Source organism: Gymnogyps californianus, chromosome 20, assembly GCF_018139145.2.
Source record: "Gymnogyps californianus isolate 813 chromosome 20, ASM1813914v2, whole genome shotgun sequence".
Taxonomy (NCBI): Eukaryota; Metazoa; Chordata; class Aves; order Accipitriformes; family Cathartidae; genus Gymnogyps; species Gymnogyps californianus.
Window position 1 is genome coordinate 10,083,549 of NC_059490.1, and position 16,211 is coordinate 10,099,759.

General features: G+C 38.9%; 1 protein-coding gene across 1 annotated transcript in view; it reads right to left on the reverse strand.

The window, feature by feature from the left end:
• Positions 1–873: 873 nt before the first annotated feature.
• Positions 874–16,211, reverse strand: part of PPM1D (protein phosphatase, Mg2+/Mn2+ dependent 1D) — a 28,244-nt gene continuing 12,906 nt past the window's right edge. The window contains exons 4-6 of the mRNA XM_050909134.1: positions 8,335–8,525; positions 7,287–7,529; positions 874–2,310 (exon numbers count right to left, since the gene is read on the reverse strand). Coding sequence (XP_050765091.1) covers positions 1,756–2,310; positions 7,287–7,529; positions 8,335–8,525 — 989 coding nt within the window. The 3' untranslated portion in view covers positions 874–1,755. The remainder of the gene's footprint in view (positions 2,311–7,286; positions 7,530–8,334; positions 8,526–16,211) is intronic.

Genomic DNA, 16,211 nt, shown 5'->3' on the forward strand with positions numbered 1-16,211 from the left:
GAGGAAATGTGGGAGAACGAAGCACGCATATATGAATGCACGAGAATTTGATGAGAATTAAATTGTGCTTCTATATAGAGCAAAAAACCTGGGAAAATGGCTCTAGTCTTTTTTCTTTTGCGTACTTGCGCTATAAGCAGCAATACAGACACTCCTCTAACATGTTATAGTTGCGTCTTTATTGTGGCCGATCGTCTTTAAAAGGTTGAATGTCATGAGGTTAAATTGAAAATAGACAATTACTGTCTTAGTTTGTTGCAAAGATTGTTGCTAGGTAAGTGTATGTAGCTGCTGTTAGCCTCTATATACTTCCCCCCCATATATGGTGTATAATTTCAACCACTTACAGCAAAACTTTATTGTTAACTCGAAGTTACATCCCATATACGCAGAAATAAATTCTTGAAGGATCCAATTTGGACAGACCGTTACTTTCATCTTGTAAGATAGCGCTGCATTCACAGGATGGATGAAAGAGAATTATACATTTTCAGAAAGCGTACGCTTCCCCCTAGGATTTCTGTAACCATGGTAACATATATAGATAGCAGGCCTGATTTCAACCCATGTTTTATTGTTCCAGCAGTAAAGAATTAGATTCTATAAATAACCACCCCAGCCATTGGAATAAAATACTGGCCTTTTACTTCCCCATTAAAAAAAATGCAGGTTATATATTGCTACAGTTAAACATTCACTATAAACTGCCAAGATCAGTTCCATAATAGAACTATGTGGGATGTCTCATTTTGAAAGCCACGTAGCTGCAGCGAAGAAGGGGAGAGTAGTAGGTTTTTAATGAATACAAAATAAATATGAATGTGCTCAACAGAACTTAAGCTTCAAATTAAAAAAAAAAAAAAAGCACCCCCATCAAATTTTCACGTGTTTTATTTAGGTGAACATACACATGGTCCGCATACTCAATGAAAATAGTCATAAAATAATTTAAGAACGTTTGTTGAAAGGTATTAGCAGCACCATCGGTATTGAAATAGCAGAAAACTCATGCCTCCGTAGGGCATTTATGCCTGGATAAAAATGCCATCATTTATAACAAGGGATGGGAATGGCTTTATAGGATGCTTTTGGGAGTTGGAGTTTTAAAACACACGCTTTTTTGCTAAATACTTTGACGATTAATGTTACAAAAAATACAACTAAATAAGATACTGCATAGTATTTTAATTAACATAAAGAAATCGACATTGAGCTGTGTAAAGCAAGACTCAACATCTCTGCTTCCACGTACATTTCATTTCTGAGTAGAGAAATCTAAAATTTAAAAACAAAATATAGACCTAGTGTATTCTCTAAAAGACATACTTTAGGTGGAACGTATAGTACTACGAAAATACATATTTTCCATTCTGTTTAATAATTTACTTTAGTTAAAAAGTTGTGAAATTCTCATCACAAGAAGCGTATACAAATTCATGACTTTAGTAAATTAACAAAAAGGATTTTTTTTTTTTAAAACAAGGTTTAGCCCCGCTGTAACAATTATACAAGGAAGAAAAGAGACTACATTTATATGAAGGAATACAAATTTACACACATTTTACAGTGACTTATACCCTACACATCTACAAAATTCACAGTTATAATACAAGCAAGTACAAGGCTGGGATAAAGCTGTTTGATACCAAAAAAAGTTTCTACTTTAAAAAAAGATAAACAGGAAGAGTTTCAGACTTCTGCACCAACTTCAAAATTCTAATCAGACCAAAATACACTTCCTTACACAAATGCCCTTCAGCAAACGCAGACTGCTTTCCTGGGCGGGTGGAAGAGTGAATTGCTGAGCTTCTTCTGGCCCCGCAGGCTGCGTCGCATGGTCAGCTTGTTTGAGTTTTTGCGCTGCGGAGTTGTGGACATGCCTTCTGGCTGGACGCTCATGTTTCGACTCAGGCCACGTCTTGGCTTCTTCAGAGCTGGGCCAGAGTTGGATTCTTCCAATGTCCTTTTAAAGTTTGCTGTGGGTGTCCTCTCTGCATCTTGGGCTTTTGTTTGGCCGTTGGGAGACACCTTGAAGCCTTTTTGGTCCGTGCCTGAATTTGCGGAGTTGGAAGGGGACAGACTGACTGACAAACCATTACTGTAGGATTCATGTATCCTCAAAGCCAACGCTTTGCTGCACTTCTCCTCCTGTGGGCCTGAATCCTTCAGGGTTGCTCCTGATGAAGGTAAATTGCTTTTGGCAATCTCATTTGGCAGCTCTAAATATTTATCTGTGATCATGTTGCTGTGCATGAGGGGAGGAATAGGCTCAGCAGCATTCAGTCGTGGCCATGGATCATCTTCTAAAAGCTGAGGGAAAAGAAAAAAAAAATATTTAGCCATAAATAGAATTATTTCACCCGCGTTATCCTTTGAGGGTGGAGACAGTGTGTGACAGAACTTCTCTAAACCTCATCAGGGACAGAAAAATCCTACTCCAAAACAGAGTTATCTTTTCTCCATGTTGAGAGCCGGAAAGAGATTCAGACTGCGGATCTGAACTGGGTACTTTGTGCACACCAACTCCCTAAAAGCATTTCCTTCAATCATCCAATTTGCAAGTGTCTCACAATGGCAGACACGTCATCTCGTCATTCAGAGGGCTGCTCAGACCTACTCGGCCTGCGTACCTTCCTTTTTGCTCCTATAAAATGCTGAGGAATCTGCATGCATCTGCTGTTAATTCAGGAAGCCATGTAGAAAGCAGTGCCTGCAATCTCTTGTCCTATGATTTTAATCAGTAGCGTTTTCCAGCATGCAGGCATGACTTCCCTCCTTCAGACACTGGGATATACACACCCATACTGCCTTCTGAAAATTTTCTACATCATCAGATGGCCAAGCGCTATTGGGGCAAACGGCAGAAAAAGTCCTCTGACCTTTGTTACATTTGGAATTCTTAGTTACTGCATAACCAGATCATCAGGGAGATCGACAAACTCTTCATCGTAGGTGTCCTGACCGCACACAGAAAGGTGGAGCATCGGACAAGGCTATTCTAAAAATACTTCCTGTTTGCTATGCGAAGTAACGCATTTTATTGCCTAGTTTTATGCTCTACAACTTGTAAAGAAAGCAACTCCATTCCTCCCAGCACATCTATCCACTCTCTGAGAAGCACAGTCGTTCTGTACGTTGAAGAGAAGCTGCTTAATATGATGTCCTGAGATCCAGGGCCTTTCTAAACTCTAACCCTACCTTCAGCTACTCATCTCTTCTGCAGCCTTCGGTAAGTTTTTGCCTCATTCTCAGTTTTACCAACAGGAAAACGGGGACAATACTTGCTTTCACTATCCACAGGGGGATTATGAAAATTAGTCTTTATGCAGTGCCCTGAAGATATGAATTATGACCTTATTAAAGATTTAATTGTGAAGAAATCCCTAGTTACTCAGCAAGTCCTTCAAAAGTAAATTTCAAGGCCACATTACTCTACATACCATCAACGTAAGGCAAATGACAATGACTATTTTAAGAAAATAATGTGCTGAAAACTGAAATGCATACACAGCTGAATCATAGTAAAAGTAACATCTCAGATGAATAAATAGATGCTTTTGAAGTCACAACCCAGCACAACTTCAGTTCCCCTTCAAGAAGAGATCCATGACTGCTCAGCACTTTTGAAAAATCTAATACTAAGGTTTAATAAAATGCACTCCAAAAGAGAAAATAAGCAGAATTGTTTCTAGCATCTAGACTTGGTTTTCCACTCCCCTCTACTTCCCTGTTGCTCCCCATGTGTAGATAAAACCATTCAGATAATATTCTTTTACTACATATAGCAACACAAGAGAGAAGACCTTTATGGATGGTATTTTAGAGGTTATTCTTCAACTCGGTTCTTGCAGAACCCATAAGAAAGCTAGATGACACACACAGAGCAGCTCTGGCAACGTTACTTCATCTGCTCAATTTAATTTTTGAAATTGCGTCTGTAGCCACAACTTAAGTTTTATGTTTTTATTGTGCAAGATGCTTAATACTGTGGCTCTTACTGTCAACATCTTTTGCTTGGCACGAATAGCTGAGATTGGATAAGGCTTTGGGAAGCCAAATGAAGTCAGAGGATGGACTGCTAAAGAGTGATGTGACGAAACAAGAAAAATAAAACATGAATCTCCATTTCATTTCTCAACAATCTACTCAATCCAATTTTATCACTGGCCTCAGGAATACTGGAATTAATTTGGTATTAGTAATTGTTGCGAGAAGGATATGCAATTAAGAAATACCTCTGTTTAATTGAGAAACTTTGATTTGGTCTCCATCTATTTCCAAACGAATTGTTTTGGAAGGCAGCAGCTGTTAAGAGTCAAGACTAACCTGTGCTTCTTTCAGTTCTCTGAAGGTAACAGGCAAGTATCCTTTCCGTCACCACCTCTTGTTTTCGCTGCCCTGTCCTCTCTGGGCTATGATCCTACCACAGCCTCCAGGAGTTCTGACTGATCTGGGGAACCACTCTCATTTCTTTACAGAAACTGTGATGATCCCATTTCAGTAAAATTCAACAGTAATTTTGTAAGAAGATTAATTACCTACCTAATTTAGATCAGACATTTACCTGCAGCTTTATGTATCAAGGTACTTATGTATTGTTTTGCAAACGGATATTGTCATCTATTGCCATTCTTTCTTTTGTGTAATCACCAAAATGGGGCTTTTCCCTCCCTATGAGGTTGACAACATCACTAGGATCACAAGGGATCGTGAAAGAAGGGCCTTTCCCGAATCTCTCACAAGTTATCATCATCAGAAAAAAATTCCAAAATGCATATTCTGAAATAGTTGTGTGGCTGTACTTCATAAGAAAACTGGCACCGTGCAATAAGGCTACCATTTCATGTCTGAGGCAAGGCATAAGGAACCACGTATTCGACTGGTCTGGGGGAGAGTCCCAAGTGCCTCAATTATGCTTCCCACAATTTTAATTTTAAAGGAAACACTGAGCCAACAGTGCTGCTCCATGCACTGAGTTTTACCAGAAGGCTCCCATGAAGGCTATATAAATGAAAATATTTCATTTTCATTTATGTCCAGCCATTACATAACCAAAGTTTATGGAAATATCTTTTTCCTTCCATTGTGGCTTTTATCTAACTGATAAAGCTCTTTGTACTATGGAGAAGATAATATTACTCAGGATGGTGTCGTTACCAAATATACTTACAGATAACTACACAAAGTTCTTGTTTTGCAAAAAAACATACATGGAGACACAACAGCTAAGACGTTTCATTTATTATGATCTGCCTAGAGACATTTGTTTTTTTCTGAAGTATTTCAAAATTATTCTGACAGTACAGTGGTCTTTTCCTGTCTCTTTTCAACTTCCTTCTCACACTTCTTTTCTTCTGATATTTACAGGTACTCTGTGAGGACAGTTGGATGCTTGTTATTAAAGCAGAAACCTATATTACATTAGTACTTTTAATAAAAAACAAGTACTGAGAAAACAGGATCTAGGTTTTCAAATTGGCGACACCAGTTCTATTTTAATCCAAGAGGAGAAAAACTTTTGCGTTAAAATAGAACTAATTTATACATACGTTATCAATGACGACCTGTAGCCAGTCAAAATTTTCTTTTGGGTTTTGCACATTAAGCAAAAAAAAAAATGAAATAAGGCCTTATCTACATGGCAAACACCAAAACCGTTAGTTGTCTGAAGTTTTCATCTCTTCACTCTTTGTGACCACCCACTGCAATTTGTCTAGATTCACACATCACAGTTCACTGAATCTACTTAGATGGGGAGGGGGAATCTTAGGGAATTTTTTTTTTTTCCTTAAGTCCTTATCCAGAAATGCTACTTCCTGGATATTTTGCAGTCAACATAGCTCAACATTTATTCAATGAGTACTGATAACAGACCACACACAAAGCATATGGTACAACTTAAAAGTTTAGGAGTATTTAGAATTCAAATAATTTTTTTCCGCTCAAGATTTTGCTAGATTTTCAGCTCTCCCCATGTATTTTGCTACACTGGATGGAAGGGAAGGAGACAGAAAGTTTGAGCTTGCCATTTTATTAGCAGCTTGTTTCTACCAGGGGAATGTTAAGGACTCCCTTTCTAATTTTTGCTTTCTTTTTACTGTGCCCAAAGGACAGTTATCCAAAGATACTGCAGAACATCAAAGGACAGTTACTTAAATCAGGAGCAGCTGGTAATTACTCAAACAAACATCCACTCATAACTACGCTCCAGTTCTTAAAGAAAAAAACCAACAACTTCTAAACAGCTCTGCTTTATGTTAATGGTTAAAACTTCTAACCTGAAGAAAGACCTTGTATTATAATGTCTTTTCCTCTAACAAAGAACATTAAATCAACCAGAGGAAGATAATAAGATCTCCCAATCCAGAAAGAAAACATTCTTTACAACAATGTGTGTTTGAATACATTAAGCCATGGGTTACCTTAAAAAAACCCCAAACAAACACACACCACAACCAAACAAAAACAAAACAAACCACACCAAGATTAAGAACACATCCACAAGCAGTCTGCAATTCGTCAGCTGTGCAAGCTATACAAGTCCATGGCAAGGCAGGAAAAGAAACCGTAGCCCAACCTTATTCTCTAAGGGGATGTGTTGGGTTTTTTTCTTTTTTAAACCTCTGATGCCCACAGTCTGATTCCCCTCTTTCAACAGCCTACTTCTGATTTGGGGGCGCATCTTGGAAGACTTATTTTTAAGAAACAGTGCATTTAAAGTGTGAACTATATGCATGAAGTTACAGTACTCATTTCTTCCACGTTAAGGAGGGAATACAGATCAACAACTAGTAATACATGATCAGGATTTTAAGAGTTACAAAAACATCGCATCCATAAATTCAGCAATTCTGAGAAGTTCAGACTTTAACACTCTGCCTTTGATGTTCCAAAGTCTTTTAAGAAATATTGTTAAAAGTTCATCTATTTCTCCAAAGCTTTGTACGTGGAAGTATTGAGGATATGGCCAGGTCATTGCTGTCAAGTTGCTGTCCTACAACTGAAATATATTATCTAGCCATACATACTGCCTACTCCACTGCAGTTAAAAAAAAAAAAAAAAAGGCAACATTAAATAGTGGTTTAAGTTGCCAGGCCAGTAGTTTCTAAAAGTATTACTTCAATCACTGGCAAAGGTCTGGCTATACCATTGCCCCAATCCTACACATCATAGTAAGCTGCATAAAAAGAAGTTACTACTAGGGGAAGAAAAGGGAGATTGATACATATTTAGTGAGCTCCACACCCAAGAGTGGAACATTTAAAAGACTGAAAAAAAATGTTACCTTGACAGGTGGGGTACAGCAGCGGGAGGGTGTCATGACATTCATATCAGGGCTGCTATAGCAGGGACTCTCTGCCAAGTTGAGATACAATTCTTCTTCATTTTCCAAATTGCTTTTGCTATCCTGCAACGGTGAGATGCAGATTACGATGGCACTAGTGTTATCTGCACGAAGCATGCGTTGCCTCCACCGGCCTAGTGCTCTGTTCACCAGCATTTTGGCACAAGACTGTCGGTGCTCTCCCTTTGTGTTAGGAGAAAGGGACAGACAGAGAAAGCAATCAGGTCCAGTTTACTTTACAAATGGAAGATGGACAGTTGATGTGGCACAGCCTGAGATACATACTCCTATATATCATGTGCTAAAGTAGCTTGATTCAGAAACACAAGAGGAAATATTAATTGAAACTTATCTTTCTTCTTAGTGAAATATAACTTTAAAATCAGTTTATGGTAGAATCCATGTATGAGTGGCTTTAAACCATAAAACCGATGCGATGACTCGCATAAATAGTCTGGTTGTAACACATCCTACGGTCTTTCCAAAAGTCTCTCAAGGGGTTTACAGACTATTTACTATCTGATGCTCAGATGCTCCACTATATAAATTCGCAACTGTTTTGTAAAATAAACCAGAGAACAATTTAATTCAGACTTTGTACAAATCACGTAAAAACCAATAAACAATCGTCTGCATTGTAACATGCATCTTAATGTGAAATAAATTTCATTTTCAGACAATATTTTATATAACTTCCTTAGAGAAGGAACATGTTCTCTTCTTTATTACTCACAGATACCATCCTGGTAGTCCCATTTCCCAAAAATGACAACCAAATAATTTAAACAATGTTAACAAGCATGGTATTTGACAGTATATGCAAGCACAGTATCAGCCACATTGTAACAGCTTATATGTTGTGGCAAAACTATGAACATGCCTAAACAAGAATGCCATTGTTAGGTACTTTTCATCCATGCCAGACTAAGCAATTTTTAGAGGAAAAAAGTATTACATTCCTACAATGACTTATAGCCACTGCTCTCACCATAAAGTATTTTTTCTCCTCGTGATCCTGGCACATGGAGATAGCATCTTGAGGTGGGATCATGTTCCACAGTCCATCACTGCCAAGGATAATATATTTGTGCTTCTGGGGATCAATTGTGTGCACACTAGTGTCAGGTTCAGGAGACACAACAAATTCACCGCTGTAGAAGTCGTAGCTCCAAAGATCACCTAGCGAAGAAGAAAATGGTTTTGAATTGTTACGTTACCCATGAAAATACGAATCTTGGAAACTACAGAAAAACGTTCCCATGAAAACAATTACCACCAGTCTCAAGTCACCGACAGTAACACAAGGTAATTTCAGCACAATTACTGTTCTGCTGCTGTCACTTTCCCATCATATTTATTAATATGTAGCAATTTAAATAAAACCACATTCAAACCACCCTATGTTTATAGGAGGTCTTCTACTCTCTTAAAACTAACATTTCCAGAAAAAGGGGAAATACAACAGATTAAAACCTAGAAACCAGTGAAACCTCAATATCCAAACTAAAACCTATCTGAACAACTAAAGTTCTCCTTAAACAGAAGTAAAGCCTTACTTTGTTGAACCCACACCAAACTTGGAAAAATCTGCCTTTCCAGTTATTGGTATGGTTTAAATACTGGAGACAAAGTCCTTACCTCTTGTCCAGGGAATCATGGTACAGTTTACAGAACTAGGCTGGGGTTTAGGGGGAGGATCGTATAATACTCCCCAACATCATATACAGCATTAGACTTCAATCTGCATGACAATGGCATGCTGCCCCGCACACCCTGACAAGCCCTGCTCATAGAAGAAACAAAAAACCAAAACAAAAACCCCACCAAACTAAAAAACCCCACCTTTTCACACCCAAGGTGCTAAACTGCCCCCCCCCCCCTTTTTTTTTAACCTGAGAGCCTCCACAGCCGTCCGAGCAATACAGAAACACACGGTTATGTCTTGCGGTGTATGTATTTGTGCATGCAGGTGCCACAGAGAAGGAACAAAGGAAGAGGGCAAAGGAGGAGAGACTGAAGCCTTTCCCCTATTAATTTCTCTTCCCCATTCCTCCTCCTTCCACAGCATTAGCATCACTTTCAAAGCCATGCAGTGCTGTGTTAGAGCGTCTTTCCAGCTGAACACCATGTGCCAAATTTTGGAGTTGGAAAGAAGCCACAGGAACACAAGTAGTGCCTGGGTTCCAGCAGGAAAGCAGAAAATGAGAGCTAAAGCCTCTCCCTTGGAAGGCCTCATGCAGTGAACCTTTCTATTTTTAAATCTTTCTTGCTATGCGAATGAGTTTGGGGTCACCTCACCAGTAACGACGGCCTGAACTGAATCTGAGTAATACATTTGAATCAAAACATTTATTGGTTCGAGTGCTTCCTCCAAACCACCCTCAAGTAAAAACCACTCCATCAGAAAAATGCATTCCCATAGCAATTTATTTCAATTTCATTTATCAAGTATACTTGAAAAAATAACAAGTTTTTCTAAGGTTGGGCCTTTAAATCAAGAATGGTATTAATTTGCACTAACACCTTCCCCTTCGTGTGTTTTTATGTTCATAAATAGCTTCCTATAGTGATAAGCAACAAAAACTAACATCATTATTTGCAAGCACTGGCTACATTTTTCTGTGCAGAACACATGGCTTTAAAAGTAGAAATTAATTACAATGTCAAGAGTTGAAAAGCACACAGAAGCTTAAGAACTCCAGTTTAAGAGTAAGGTTTTGTCAGGTTTTTTTCTTTGCTTTTTGCCGGCTTCAGAAAGCATGCCTGTAGCCTTCTTCCGCATCCATCACCACCCTTTTAAAGATAATAAATAAGCTTTTTGTCTTCCTCCTTCCTTCCATTAGCTTTGCCTTAAGCTATCAACCAGTTGAAAAGACTTTTCCAGAATCAGGAAAGGGAATACTTCAACTCAATTACTCCACTTCACCACAGCAAGCATGGATGGTCCATCCTCATTACAGCACCAATTCACCTTCCTTGCAGCAGCAGCAGCCAGAAACACACGCTTCTAATAAGTGCTAATTAAAAGCCAAGCCTGCTTGTATAGAGGTGCACTCTCCCTCCGCAGACTCACAACAAAGCAAGCCAGCTGGCAACAAGATCAAAATAAATACTGTAAGAGAAGAGCTGAGCTCCAGCACAGCAATTATTGTATATGAATTGCCACAAAAAGTCTTCATGCACTGAGAGTTCTTCACATCATGTCTGTCACAGACACAGCAGGTAAAATAAACAAGAGCCTGGGATCTTACAACAACCAGATCTTGGAATCAGCGGCAGCATCAATTTCCAACATGCATAATATTTTTATGCTTTTATTTGCTAGTTTGTTCATACTCATTTAGGAGAAATGACAAATGTTATTAGCTGAATCATTTTTTTAATTAAAAATACTGTGCTGTATGATAAAAATAACCTGATGCTATTTAATTTTGGTTCATCTACATACATGTCATCGTGCCCATCTGCTGTTCTTCCTGAGAAAACAGCTGAGTAATAATCATACTGATTTCAGAGAATCTTCCTCCGAGAGGAAGGTGGCTCCTCATGGGGATAATTGGGAATATCACATTGGTTATAAAGGGGACTCCAAGGATTATAAACTTGCTGAGGGGCACACAGAGATTCTGGGAACACACACGATGAATCCACACTTCACAAGTCACAGGCCAAACCCCTGGCCAGGAGCCCAACCTTCCTAGTTGCCACTGAAAGCCTTCCAACCTCAGTGTCTCCCCCACGACGAGTTGCCCTTCTGAAGGCCATGGTGGAACTATACACTGAGGTGTGGACCTGACACAGGAATTAATAGCTGGCATGCCATGATTTGTGTTAGAACGGCTGCCAGACTACATGATAATAGTAGTCCACATCTTTGGCCAAATCCAGGTGCAAATCTGCAACCAAGTCATATCTCTACAGTACTATCATCGTTTAACCGGGGGGGGAGGGCAGAGAGAAAATTAGATACCACAAGAGGAAAGTAATTTTTCCTGAAAGCAAATGGTGAAGAGGAGCTAGACTACTTCAAGGACTTACAGCTTCAAAGACTAAGTTTATTAAACATGCATTTTTTGGCAAAATGAATTCTTTCAAATAATCTGTAGCATCACCTCTGTCAAGGCAGCATTCCAAGGTTGCTGTAAATACACAGTGAGAACTGAATCTCCATGAGTTTTAAATTCAACTGTACCCATCATCTGTTCAAGCTCAAAAATCTCTAGGAAATACACAATAACTTATTTACAAAGTTGTACGACAGAACAGCATTAAAGCACAATCAGGTATTAACTGACCAACTCCAGACAAGTCTGGAGCTACTGAAAGCTAAGTGGAGCTCTAGATGTCACAAACTGAAAAAAAAAAAAAAAAAAAAAGCTTTTGTCCTTTGACCCAGGAAAAGTTTCATAAAGTACATTTGAAGCCTGAGGCACATAGAAGAATCCAGATTCTTCCTTCCTCAGCCTAGAAGGAAACAACCAGTACTTGCGATTGCCCTAAAGAACAGGGAAAACTGCCTTCAGGGTTAATCTTTCATCAGTCTACTCCCATAAACCTCCAAACTCAGACTAATCAAGCAGGCAAGGGATCCTTGGTAGAACAGTACTGCATAAGGGGTACTTCACTTAAAGAATAATTCTCTCAGGTCCTTCAACTCCAAGCCAGCAAAGGCCAACCCATGTCACTAGGGTGAGGTACTATTTTTTTTTTTTTTTTTCCTAAAGGGCAGAGCACCACAGATTAAGTCAATGCTTTTTAGAGCTGCTGCATAGATAGAATACTAATGTCAGCTGCATCTCTCTCTCTGGCCAGCTGGAGAGCGGAGCATCCACAGCAGCTGAGGAATATATGACAAACTTAGGAAGAGTCACTTTACATGGCACCCTCTGTCACAATTCTGGGAAGGAAAAAGGGAGATGAAAGTAAGCCAGAAAGCAGAGTACACTTTTCCCTACGCTTTTCAAAGTGCTCTGAGATCTTTAATTTTGTCCCAAAGCAAGTAGACAGACAAGTGACCCTTCAGTAGACTGGGACACCAAGATAGCAAGATGATGTGATACGCCAAAGGCTAGTATTACAGAACTGGAATGCCAGGTTCTCAGACTTCACTTTGTGCGCCATACTATTTTTGTTCCGAATTAAAACCCAAACATTTACAAAACTTAACAATCTTGTTCTCTAAAAACTTACAGACCAGGAATATCTCTTTGGGTGTGAGGCTTGCATATTTCTTTTCCAAACCAAAAAAGTGGTATTAATGTAGTTTCTTCCATATTTTCCAGAAAAATCATACTTGTTTCTTAGTCATGACTCGAACCAGAATAACGTACAGAGATCTACACAAGAATTACATTGCATCTTACAAAATGAAAAATAGACGTTCGAAATCATACACTAAAAGAGCAGGAAAATAATTCAGCTACCTATAAAAATATCAAAATACGTAGTCTATCTTATCTGCTTACTATTACCTTTGAAAATACAATGAAAAAAACCCGTACTTGTAACTCAGCTGCTGCCAGGAAAGAAAGTAACTGAAGTTACAAACAAAAACACCCATCATATAAGTAGACTGGACTAGATTAAGCCCAAAGCCTTCTTATAGCAAAACTATGTCCAGAAGTCATATAAATCAAGTCTTTCATTTACGTTTCTGGAGCATGCTGTTTTGAATACAAAGATATCTTTTGGTTTTAATAGAGGAAAGAAAAGTTTACTTTTATAAGTCAGCCCAAAACAAAAACCCAGTTTGATTAATCCCAGATCTTTTTAAATCAAAGTTTTATCTAAAAGGTCTGTTAGTACAAAGAGAAGACTTGCAGAACTTCCTTTTTTCACTGTCAATGAGGCAAGCGCTGCTAGGAAGTCAGGCAAATCTCAGCAAGGATACAGACAGTAACCACTTAAAACCATTCAGGCTGAGCTGGGGTGGAAAACGTTTTCGCCAAAACTCATGACAACCTAGCCCTATAGCCACAAGAGGGCATCTTTACAGCAGTCTAAAGATGAATGCAACACAATGTCCCATACATACAACCCAGGAATGATTAAAGACTGTTCAGTCTGAGAGATGGGGACAAAACTGAAGGTAGCAGCGAGCAGAAGTTAGGCAGATAGCCCTTGAGGCTCTAAAACTTTCACTACTCCTTTAGGAGTACTTTTTTAGGAGCCTCTTTTACATACTATTTCAGTCAAACCTGTTGAAACAACGCCACCCTCAACACTATGTAGAAAAGGAAAGCACAGGCAAGAGAACAGTATTTCAACAGCAAATTAAACAAATAATTGCATTTAAAATGAATGGTGAATTAAAAGCTGCTCATAAGGCAGTCTTCACCATGACTGCTCATCTCTGCTTGTATGTTAGCAAAATAACAGGCAAGAGAGAAAACAAGTGTCTTGTCTAGGGCTGCGCCAGAGCACACTGCATGAGAAAAGCCTGCAAGAGCTAGTATGCAAACATAGAGGTGAAGAGCTAAAATGACATGAAGAAAGCTACTCACAATTTCTGGCCCTGAATTAAATCCTTCAAATGAACACTAAGGTGGAATTTCAAGCTTCAAAAGACAATCCTAACAGCATTTACTTAGCTGAAGACAAGTGGTAAAACAGAAGAATGCACTGACTAAACCTGGATAAAGTTCTGCCTTTAGGAGACAAATGTTATTATTGCTTTTCTACATGGCCAAAGAAGAGAGCGCTGAAGAGGCAGCATGCACAGAGACCTCCAGCCTGCCGAGTGAAGGGGGGGAGCCCTAAACTTTCTCATTTGAGCTACACGGATCCACACATGCCTTCACGTGATCTGCATAACACAGAGATCCGCAAAGTAAAGTATATACTCTGCATTTTGTACAGGCATACATATATATTTTGTCTTGGGGGTGAAGAAAATTATACAAGCTAGAGCAAGACATCCCTAGGACAAGACTAGAATCCCAAATGCACCTCAAGTTTGTCTGGTTTTATATAGATAAAATTAAAAAAGCAATTATCAATAAAACCCGGAAAATGCTGTGCAGTGCTTAAATATAACTCACTAGCTTATGCAATTCGATGTAATTGATCTTCATGGTGGGGCGTACAAAGGAGCAGAAAAAAAAGAACTGAGAAGCAGACATTGCGTAGCAACTGTGCCCATTCTATTTGGTAACTTTTTTTTTAAAAAATAATTAAATGCATGTAAAAAACTAAACCCTTATACAGCAATTTACTTAGATCATTTGAGGTCAGTTATACCCTCTTCTCTAGGGTTTCATGGTATGCACATTCACAGAGCTTCACAAAACAGTTCTGGCATCCAGTAAGTTGCTCTGGAAAACAGCTTCCATATCACTGTCAGAGCCAACATTCTCGTAGCAGCTATACATTGAGCATTCACTGTTCTGGCACATAACTCTTTCTAGGGGTCAGCAGGAAATTCATGTTCTTATGAAAAATCAAACCTGTATGGTGGAGGCCACTCCACCTAAAATATGGGGGTGAATCTATTATATTTCTACATAAAAGCAGGGAAAAGATACTTCATGTTGCCACATGAATGAGTGGTTTAACTAACGGGTTCTTGGTTCAGGTTTCATCATTCATTAATTTAACCCCCCACACACACACCAAGCAGCTACAATACTGCAAGGCAATCCCTTACTACATAACCCTTTTGACAGCTGCAGATCTTGGCTCCGTGTTAGTTCTCAAGAAAAGGGGAGAAGGAGGAGGAGGGAGAAAAGTCTGTAAAAGATTTACTAGATTTAGACCTGTACTAATTTACCAACAAGAGGGATCCTATATTATTTAAAAACCAATCAAGACCCATTTCTACCATCACACCACACATTACCAGTCAACTTGATCAGGCTGGGGGACAGCTGGGGATATGAACTTAAATAACAACTTAAGAAAACTACAATGAGTTTAAGTTACACTTACAGTCAACCTACAAAGCTCAGTGATTAATCACAGCATTTGTCTCCTTGTTTCTACATTCTGTTCTTGTTTCAAGTTATACCATAAGATATTCAGAGCTCAGACTGTAGCTTTTCTATACTTCCCCTACTTTATATACCATCTTTCAAAGTTACACACATGGCCAGATTTTACTTCAAAACTCGTTTCCAAAGATCAAAACTCTTCATTCCATTCTTCCACAATGGGTTCAACACATGGGAACAAAACACACATCATCTTGTACACTTACAGCCTTGTGCTTATCATCCCAGAAACAGGTCTAAGTTAATGTATTTAGACAGATGTTATAGCTGAAATGTAACCTTTCTGCTAGCGTATATCTGGCTATTATGTTATACATATACAGAGCAGGTTATTTCCCCTCTCAGCATTCTTTCCAAGACATGCACATGTAAGCATGCTCACGGGAGTCTACAGTGCCTTCCTGAGTGCCACATGGAGTTACTGTCTCCACAGGGAGACAATAGCTAATACATGATGCAATGACACACACAGACTCTTCGAAACACACAAGTGAGTTACACGATGGCTTGTCACCCCTGAGCATCTGCTCTACCGTATCCAGCAATTTGCATACTCATAACCTTGCCTTAGGCAAGGGGATTCAAGTAATCGGAGTTACCTCACACCTGTATTAGGGACAGGCATACAAAATGGACAGTTACCAGGAAACTTACTCAAATGATTACACTCTAGGGAAACAAAATGTTCTTCTGATCAGAACGGGTAGCAAGTCCTGAGGTGAACGATTCTGAGATTGTACGGGATTCATAAGTATCTATTACAAGGCAAATTGGTATAAAGAAAGATGTTTTCATTGCCCAGAAAAGGTTAGCAGAAGTAGCTATGCTTAAAATGCAGAATACCCTGCTACAGTTTAAAATATTTCCTTAGAAGACT